The sequence below is a fragment of the Abramis brama genome (assembly GCF_963993115.1).
Source record: "Abramis brama genome assembly, chromosome: 14".
NCBI classification, from domain to species: domain Eukaryota; kingdom Metazoa; phylum Chordata; class Actinopteri; order Cypriniformes; family Leuciscidae; genus Abramis; species Abramis brama.
In genome coordinates, this window is record NC_139976.1 from 37656002 (window position 1) to 37665699 (window position 9698).

General features: G+C 38.2%; 1 protein-coding gene across 2 annotated transcripts in view; it reads left to right on the forward strand.

The window, feature by feature from the left end:
* mettl9 (methyltransferase 9, His-X-His N1-histidine) overlaps window positions 1-9563 on the forward strand; it is a gene marked incomplete at its 5' end in the record, with an annotated part of 15815 nt that extends 6252 nt beyond the window's left edge. For both annotated transcript variants that reach the window (XM_084135185.1, XM_084135184.1), the window contains 4 exons: window positions 3579-3769; window positions 5926-6135; window positions 6902-7086; window positions 8684-9563. In XM_084135185.1, coding sequence (XP_083991311.1) covers window positions 3579-3769; window positions 5926-6135; window positions 6902-7086; window positions 8684-8895 — 798 coding nt within the window. In that variant the 3' untranslated portion in view covers window positions 8896-9563. The remainder of the gene's footprint in view (window positions 1-3578; window positions 3770-5925; window positions 6136-6901; window positions 7087-8683) is intronic.
* Between the last annotated feature and the right edge of the window lie 135 nt (window positions 9564-9698).

The window sequence follows — 9698 nt, forward strand, 5'->3', positions numbered from 1 at the left end:
AATATCCCCAAAATATCCCCAACTGAGCAAGCCAAAGGCAACAGTGGCAAGGAACCGAAAAAACTCCATCAGGTGACCTAATGGAGAAAAAAAAAAAAACCTTGGGAGAACCCAGGCTCAGTCGGGGGCCAGTTCTCCTCTGGCATTTATGAGCTAGAGGCCGGATTGTAGTTTGAAACTGTGAGATTAACAATATTATATGAATGCCTGGCTGAAAAGATGCGTCTTTAATCTAGTTTTAAACTGGGAGAGTGAGTCCGAGCAACGAACAGTATCAGGAAGACTATTCCAGAGTTTTGGAGCCAAATGTGAAAATGCTCTCCCTCCTTTGGTTGATCTGGATATCCTAGGTATGACCAAAAGTCTCGAATTTATTGATCTTAAAGAGCGCGATGGATTATAGGGCGATAGAAGATCCGTTAAATAGACTGGAGCTAAGCCGTTTAGGGCTTTATAAGTCAGTAGCAATACCTTATAATTAATACGGAACTTTATAGGTAACCAATGTAGTGATGATAAAATTGGTGTTATATGATCATATTTTCTTGATCTAGTAAGAACTCTAGCGGCGGCATTTTGGACTAACTGTAGCTTGTTTATTGAGGATGCAGGACAACCAGCTAATAAAGCATTACAGTAATCTAGTCTCGAGGTCATGAATGCATGAACTAACTTTTCTGCATCAGAAACTGATAGCATATTACCAAAGAGTATAGAAGTACCAAGAGGCGAAACTCCGTTGCAGTTTTGACAACAGCCACTAGGTGGCGCTTCGGTAGCGCGGCCGCCATTTTGGACTGAACCAACGGCTTTACCGTTAGCACAACTACCGTATACAGCATTAACATTATGTCTGGAAATAATTGTAAACAAAGAAAACAGTGTTCTGCCATCAACTGCAACAACTACCAGTGTACAACCAATCAACTAGCATTTCATAGATTCCCCAAAGATCCAGAGAGGTAAAGTAGAAAAGGTTTTTATTAACTTTAAAGTGAGCTAACGTCAACGATAACAGGTGCTGTAACGTTAATGTAAGCTATCCCATAACCGCAGTAACAGTTTGCTAATGTTATGTATTTGGTCGAAATTGTCAAGACTCGAAATGGGCTTTTTCGCATACAGAGATATATGAGATATATGAACACCTAACCTGGCAAATGACCACTTTATTAATTCATTGTTATCACTAAATTAACCCTTTAACTGTCACCTTTTTTTCGCATAAACATGAAATCACTATCCAAACTTAAATGGTTGTAATTCAAGAATGCTTTGGAATATAGACCTATGGTTGGTCTTGTTTTAAAGAAGACATTTGTCAGATTATAAAAGTTTATTAAAATGTACAAATTTAAAAATATAATTATTTATATTTTATATAAAATATATATATTACAAAATATATTTTACTCTAGAACTGCAAGAAAATGAAAGCAAAAAATCTGAACAAGTTGTGTTCCACATTTTAGGTTGATATGTTGATATTTCGCTTCCTCACCCTTTCTGCCGTGTGCTCTAACGTTACACGGTTTGGAGCTGCGCGCTCTTGCTCGCTCGCTCTAGATTCCGGGAGATTTTAGCTAATTTGTGGGCATCAGGGAGCCGCTATCAATATGCGGGAGACTCCCGGAACTTCCGGGAGACATGGGATTTCTGCTATAGAGATATTAAAAAATTAGAAATAACTATTTTGTTCATTTAACCGCTTTTGAATTTGAACCGGTATCGTTCAATTCTATGACAGCTGTGTTGTGTTCAGTCCAAGATGGCGGAGCTGCAGCTCTGCGCATGGGTGCGTTTGTTGCAATGGAACGTTCTATTGAGTTTCGCCTCTTGGTACTTCTATACTCTTTGATATTACGTAGCTTAGCAATGTTTCTAAGGTGGAAAAAGGCTGTTTTTGTAACATATGAAATATGATTTTCAAAAGACAGGTTACAATCGAGTATAACACCCAGGTCTTTTACTGTAGAGGATAAAGTAACAGGACATCCTACGATGTCAAAGTTGTATTGTGAGAGGTTCTGTGGGCGGTTTTTTGAACCGATAAGTATTACCTCTGTCTTGTCTGGATTTAATAATAGAAAATTACGCGTCATCCAATCTTTTATATCTTTAAGTTAACACACTCTGTCAATTTGGATAATTTAGCGTTTTCATCCGGCCGTGATGAAATATATATTTGAGTGTCATCAGCATAACAATGGAAACTAATTCCATGTTTCCTTATAATATTTCCAAGTGGCAGCATATATATTGAGAATAATAGAGGGCCTAACACAGATCCCTGCGGCACTCCATAGTTTACTGGAGTTATGATCGATTTTTCTCCATTTAAATAGACAAAATGGTAGCGGTCAGATAAGTATGATCTAAACCAGCTTAATGCTTGTCCTTGAACACCAGTATCATTTTGTAGTCGATCTAAGAGTATTGTGTGATCTATAGTATCGAACGCAGCACTAAGATCAAGTAAAACTAGTATTGAGATGCAGCCTTGGTCAGAAGCTAAGAGTAAATCATTTGTGATTTTAACGAGTGCAGTTTCAGTGCTATGATGCGGCCTGAATCCTGACTGAAACTTTTCATAGATATCATTTTCTTGCAAGAAAGAGCCCAGTTGAGTGGACACAACTTTTTTTATAACTTTTTTTTTTAGGTTTGCAGAACGTTCCCCTAACCGTCCCGTAACATTCCCAGAAGGTCTTTTCATCATATTTATTTTACATATTCTCCTCCGTCCCATATGGTATAAGCAGCATGAAAGACGGATGAATGGACGTCAGTAAATTACTACAAACCATGTCTTATTTTAGTTATCATGACAAATAGTGATTGATTGACAGTAATATATAAGTAGATTACATTAGTGTATATACATCAGGGATGCACGATATATCAGCCACCATATATATGATCATTTTTAATGTTATCATTATCGGCCTGATAAGAAAATTATATATTAAAGCTGATAAATAATGTATTATCTCCTTCAGCTGAGACACTTCAGGTGCCACTGTTCAACATGATGGTTCTGAATTGCTTGAAATATGATTGAATCACTTCAAAAAAAGAAAATACAGTAAAGTGCAACATGAGCAGCGCGAGTCTGTCATATCGGCTACATAACAGTATCATGAGAACATCATTATAACTGTGTGATTGGGACATGATGAGACTTTCGTTTTTGAAATCAAGCTCTCAAAAATTATATAAAAATATGGATTTAGATTTATCGGCCAATATATCGGTTATCGGCTTTCAAATATAAAGAATTATCGGTTATCGGTATTAGCCAAAATGCTAATATATGCATATGCATCCCTAGCTTGGGACATGGATTTGATGGAGAGACTTTTGTTTTTGTAATCAGGCTCTCAAAATTGTACATTTATCGGCCAATATATCGGTTATCGGCATATAAAGAATTATCGTATCGGCCAAAATTTTCATATCGGTGCATTCCTAATTTATTTATTTTTTTCTGCAAAGGAACTTAATACTTATTTGGTGTTTGTTTCATGTGAGATGATGAACCAGCACTTGCTGAAGTCTGAGTGTCACTGTCTTCGCAGTGGTACCGCTGCAGTCCCGAGCTGCTGGGAGAAAGAGTTCGCTCCGTGTTTGTTCAGAGTCGTCTGGATGAGGAGACGCTGGCGTTCCTCCAGAAGAGCGAGGAGAAATCCAGCTGGCTTTTCACACAGCTTTACCACTCGCTCTTCTCCACCATCTTCAGCCCCATCGTTTCTCGCACCTCAATCAACGGGTAACCATCCCTGATTCCCTCCAGTGCCTGTTCTCATGAGTGCTTCGTCATCAAGTCAAGTCACCTTCATTTATACAGCGCTTTTAACTATATATGTGTCCCTGGATCACAAAACCAGCCACAAGGGTCAATTTATTGAAATTGAGATTTATAAATAATCTGAAAATTGAATAAATAAGCTTTCCATTGATGTGTGGTTTGTTAGGATTGGACAATATTTGGCTGAGATACAACTATTGAAGATCTGGAATCTGAGGGTGCAAAAAAATCGAAACATTGAGAAAATCTCCTTTAAAGTTGTTCATTTATGTTCACAATTGTGCTGCATTCACTCACAAAAATACATGTTTTATATATTTACGGTAGGAAATTTACAAAATATCTTCATGGAACATGATCTTTACTTAATATCCTAATGATTTTTGGCATAAAAGAATTATTGATCATTTTGACCCATGCAATGTATTGTTGGCTATTGCCACACGTTAGCCTGGGAAAACCCAGACAACTTCCGGCAAATTTAGATTTGCTCTGCAAGTAGTCTGGCAAAGAGCCCATTCAAGCCCATTTCTAATCCGTTGAAATCGCGGCACCAATCAGAAACGTTGGGGCGGGCTTTACACGATGACGATCGCTCTGATTGGTTTTAGGTCTATCCAATTGCGCTGAAGCGCACCAACTTTTAAATGCATTATTATATTCAAATTGCGTAGTGTAACTTAGGAGAATTGGGACGCAGCATATGGCTTTACACGATGACGATCGCTCTGATTGGTTTTAGGTCTATCGAATTGCGCCCAGAGGCATTTGAGCGATGTCCGTTGGTGACGCCCCTTTACAATACAGATTGTATCAAAGCAGCTTCACAGTATTAAATTAAAATAAAATAATACAACAAGGTTTGTTTCTAGTGGAATTTATTGATTGATAGAATAAAATTAAATATCCCCAAAATATCCCCAACTGAGCAAGCCAAAGGCAACAGTGGCAAGGAACCGAAAAAACTCCATCAAGTGACCTAATGGAGAAAAAAAAAAAACCTTGGGAGAACCCAGGCTCAGTCGGGGGCCAGTTCTCCTCTGGCGTTTATGAACTAGAGGCCGGATTGTAGTTTGAACTGTAAGATTAACAATATTATATGAATGCCTGGCCGAAAAGATGCGTCTTTAATCTAGTTTTAAACTGGGAGAGCGAGTCTGAGCAACGAACAGTATCAGGAAGGCTATTCCAGAGTTTCGGAGCCAAATGTGAAAATGCTCTCCCTCCTTTGGTGGATCTGGATATCCTAGGTATGACCAAAAGCCTCGAATTTAGTGATCTTAAAGAGCGCGATGGATTATAGGGCGATAGAAGATCCGTTAAATAGACTGGAGCTAAGCCGTTTAGGGCTTTATAAGTCAGTAGCAATACCTTATAATTAATACGGATCTTTATAGGTAACCAATGCAGTGATGATAAAATCGGTGTTATGATCATATTTTGGACTAACTGTAGCTTGTTTATTGAGGATGCAGGACAACCAGCTAATAAAGCATTACAGTAATCTAGTCTCGAGGTCATGAATGCATGAACTAACTTTTCTGCATCAGAAACTGATAGCATATTACGTAGCTTAGCAATGTTTCTAAGGTGGAAAAAGGCTGTTTTTGTAACATACGAAATATGATTTTCAAAAGACAGGTTGCAGTCTAGTATAACACCCAGGTCTTTTACTGTAGAGGATAAAGTAACAGGACATCCTGCGATGTCAAAGTTGTATTGTGAGAGGTTCTGTGGGCGGTTTTTTGAACCGATAAGTATTACCTCTGTCTTGTCCGGATTTAATAAAAGAAAATTATGCGTCATCCAATCTTTTATATCTTTAACAGAGTTTTCATCCGGCCGTGATGAAATATATATTTGAGTGTCATCAGCATAACTCAGTTACTACTGAGAATGGTCTGGTTTTAACCAGGCTAGCCACACGTGCGACTTATGACTGGTTTTGGTGTCCAGGGTCACATATATTGCTTCAAAAGCAGCTTTACAGTGATAATAGGAGATTACAGTAACAGAGATTGTTTGGGCTTTACAGCAGCTCTAGAATAAGGTCCAGCTAAAGTTAAAGTTTTGATTGATTGTTGCAGAGATCATTAGTTTGTCCCGTTGGTCCACAGGTTTCTGGGCCGCGGCTCCATGTTTGTGTTTTCCAAGGATCAGTTCCGGCGCCTCCTCCGGATCGAGCCCGAATGGAAAGGCCATCGGATGCTGGATCTGGGAGCCGGTGATGGAGGCGTCACAGAAGTGATGGGGTCTCACTTTAACCAGGTGTTCACCACTGAGGTCTCGACGCCCATGAAGTGGCACCTACAGAGGAAGAGCTACAGGTGGGGGTGCACCGATACCGATAATTCTTTATATATAGATATTTGTACAGAATTACTGAGAAACAACATCATTTTTTTGCAGTGAATACAGAAGAGTAATATTAAACTGCTGAATGTGGAATGAAAATAATCTATTGATGTGTCATTTGTGCTCTTGCTGTCCTTCAGTTAATAGTAAATTGATTTTAGTGTAAATAATACATACGCTTCTTCCCGGCATATCATTTTCTATATGCCTATTGTCTAATATAATAAAAATAGGGATGCACTGATATGAAAATTTTGTCCCGATACCGATAATCCTTTATATTTGAAAGCCGATTACCGATATAATGGCGGATACATTTTAATTTTTTAGAGCCTGATTACAAAAACAAAAGTCTCATCATGTTCCAATCACACAATTATAATGATGTTCTCATGATAATGTTATGTAGCCGATATGACAGACTTGCGCTGCACATGTTGCACTTTACTGTATTTTCCTTTTTGAAGTGATTCCAATCATATTTCAAGCAATTCAAACCCATCATGTTGAACAGTGGCATCTGAAGTGTCTCAGCTGAAGGAAATAATACATTATTTATCAGCTTTAATATATCGGCCAAATTTTCTTATCAAACTGATAACGATAACATTAAAAACGATCATATATCGGCTGATATATCGTGCATCCCTAGTTCCCGCTAAAGATGCCTCGGAATGAGGATTCGCTGCACATTGTTCATGCTCTGAGGGGAATCTGTGCTTGGCTTTGAATCCTCAGCTTGCTGGGAGTGGATGAGTGGCACAGAACCGGTTTCCAGTTCGACCTGATCAGCTGCCTGAACCTGCTGGATCGCTGTGATGAGCCTCTGAAGCTCCTGAAGGACATTAAGAAGTCCCTGGTGCCAGGAACGGGACGGCTCGTCTTAGCAGCCGTTGTGCCCTTTCAGCCCTATGTGGAGACCGGTAAGATGATCGCTGAAACCAGAACTACTGATCAATTCATGAGTGTCTGCTAGTAGGTGCATTATCTACAACACGCTTACAAAGGTAAAATACTTAGAGGGAATACTTAGAATTTGTTGACTTGCCAGTGAATACAATATTTCGGCATGAAAGTGAAGTTGCGCTGGTCTATTCTCCTCTATTGTGACGTATATATCGAGTGAAACGCTTCTGAAACAAGAACAAATGTGGGCGGGGCTTGATTGTGTCTGTGGGGAATTGATTGGATGGTTGTGGTTTGCTATTGGCTGATCTCATGTGAGTGACAGGTTATAGCCCCGCCCACATTCTCACATCATCAGAGAAGAGAAGAGATGCTGCAAGAGGAACTTATTCTGATTCAAGATTAACACAATAATGATGCGCACCGAAAAAATAATTTATAATAAACACTACAATATTCCATCAAAAATAAGAATTATCCATTTTTATTTCATGGTGACTTTAATTGTTTTTTATTTGGTGAGTTTTCAGATTCATGACTTGAGAAATGTTCTTATTCTCATAATTGAGTTTTTTCTTGCAATTTTCAGTTTATTTCTTATAAGTCTGAGTTTATTTATCACAATTCTGACTTTTTCTCGCAATTCTGACTATCGCAGTTTTGACTTATTTTCGCAATTCTGACCTGCAATTCTGAGTTTATTTCTCTCAATTTCGACTATATCTTGCAATTCTGACTTTTTCCTCACAATTTTTTGCAATTCTGACTTTTTTTCTCATAAGTCTGAATTTATTTCTCACTCAAAATTGCGAGAAATAAAGTCAGAAATGCGAGAAATAAACTCAATATTATGAGAAATAGTCAGAATTGCGAAATCTGACTTTATTTCTGAGTTTTTTTCTTGCAATTTTGAGTATATATTTCACAAGTCTGTGTTTATTTCTCACAATTTTGGCTTGGTTATTTTTGCAATTTTGACTATTTCTCACAATTTTGACTTTTTCTTGCAATTCTGACTTTATTTCTCGCAATGCTGACTTTATTTCTCTCAATTTCGACTATATCTTGCAATTCTAACTTTTTCCTCACAATTTTTTGCAATTCTGACTTTATTTCTCACTCGAAATTGCGAGAAATAAACTCAATATTATGAGAAATAGTCAGAATTGCGAAATCTGACTTTATTTCTCGTAATTGAGTTTTTTCTTGCAATTTTGAGTATATATCTCACAAGTCTGTGTTTATTTCTTGCATTTCTGACTTTATTTCTAGCAATACTGACTTCATTTCCTACAATTATGAGTTTCTCTCGCTATTCTGACTTAAACTCATAATTGCATGAAATGAATGATCTATAAATTCTGACTTTATTTCTCACAATTACGAGTTTCTCTCGCTATTCTGACTTAAACTCATAATTGCATGAAATGACCTATAAATTCTGACTCTATTTCTCTCAGTTCCGAGGGATGAAATGCGTAACAAATTATTCAGAACAAAAACCTGACAGAGTCTTAAATAATAAAGCCTCTGATCATCGTTTGTGTTGGTGTGTGGTGGGTAGCCGCAGTATAGTTGCTGACTCTGACCTGCTGACCTCTCCTCATCTTTCAGGCGGGAGCTGGGTGCGACCCAAGGAGCACATCAGGGTGGAGGGCAAGTCGTGGGAAGATCAGGTGACCCAGCTGAACTCGGACGTGTTCCTGAAGACGGGCTTCGAGCTGGAGGCCGTCACACGCCTGCCGTACCTGTGTGAGGGAGACATGTACAGGGATTACTACATGCTGGACGACGCCGTGTTCGTGCTCAGACCTCAGGAGGACTGAAGACTCCACATCAAACCTCTGTTCGGGGCCCAAGTTAAAACCAAAGGGCTTACACACAAACAAATCTGGTTTCGACCCAAATTTGGGTCAAATACGGACTAACCCAGCCGTTGGGTTACATTTTTAACCCAATGGTTGGGTTTGTCTGTATTTGACCCAGATTTCCTGCATTTTTGAGAGTGTAGTTTGTCTGTTACATCTCAGGAAAATTAAAACTTTGAGAAACAAATGATATCTTCTTCCAGCTCATGGACTGTACTGTAACTGTGCTACAGGTGGAGTCGAACAACAAAAGATCATATCTAACAGAACATATTAGTTTTGTAAATATATGGAGGTATTAACTCAGAATCTCATATTGTGCCTCCCCTCATGTTCTCGGTGTTTGTCTTGTTCGTATAAACTGAACTTCTCATGCAATTGTCTGAACATCTTAGGACCAATGCAAGACATTTTTTTCGTAATGAATTTAACATATGAAGTAAAATCATGTCTGTTTTTTATGTGCACAACACGAAGTGTCTGACCACAAGTGTATGTAGTTGATAGTTGATTGCAGGGTTTGGTTTGTAAACATATTTTTCATGGTGTAAATCAAGTGATTTCATTCTCCTGACGTTGTTTATAAGTTTTCTCTGTAATAAATCTACTTTTGGTCTCAGTGTGAAGCAGAATTGTTCTGACTGCTAATTCTGCTGCATTTATGATGTTATTATGCAAAGCTAAAATAAAGCCATTTACACTGACAATTTTCTGCTTTAAAATAATATGTTATGAAAGATTGAGCCTTTTTAATTGTGTTT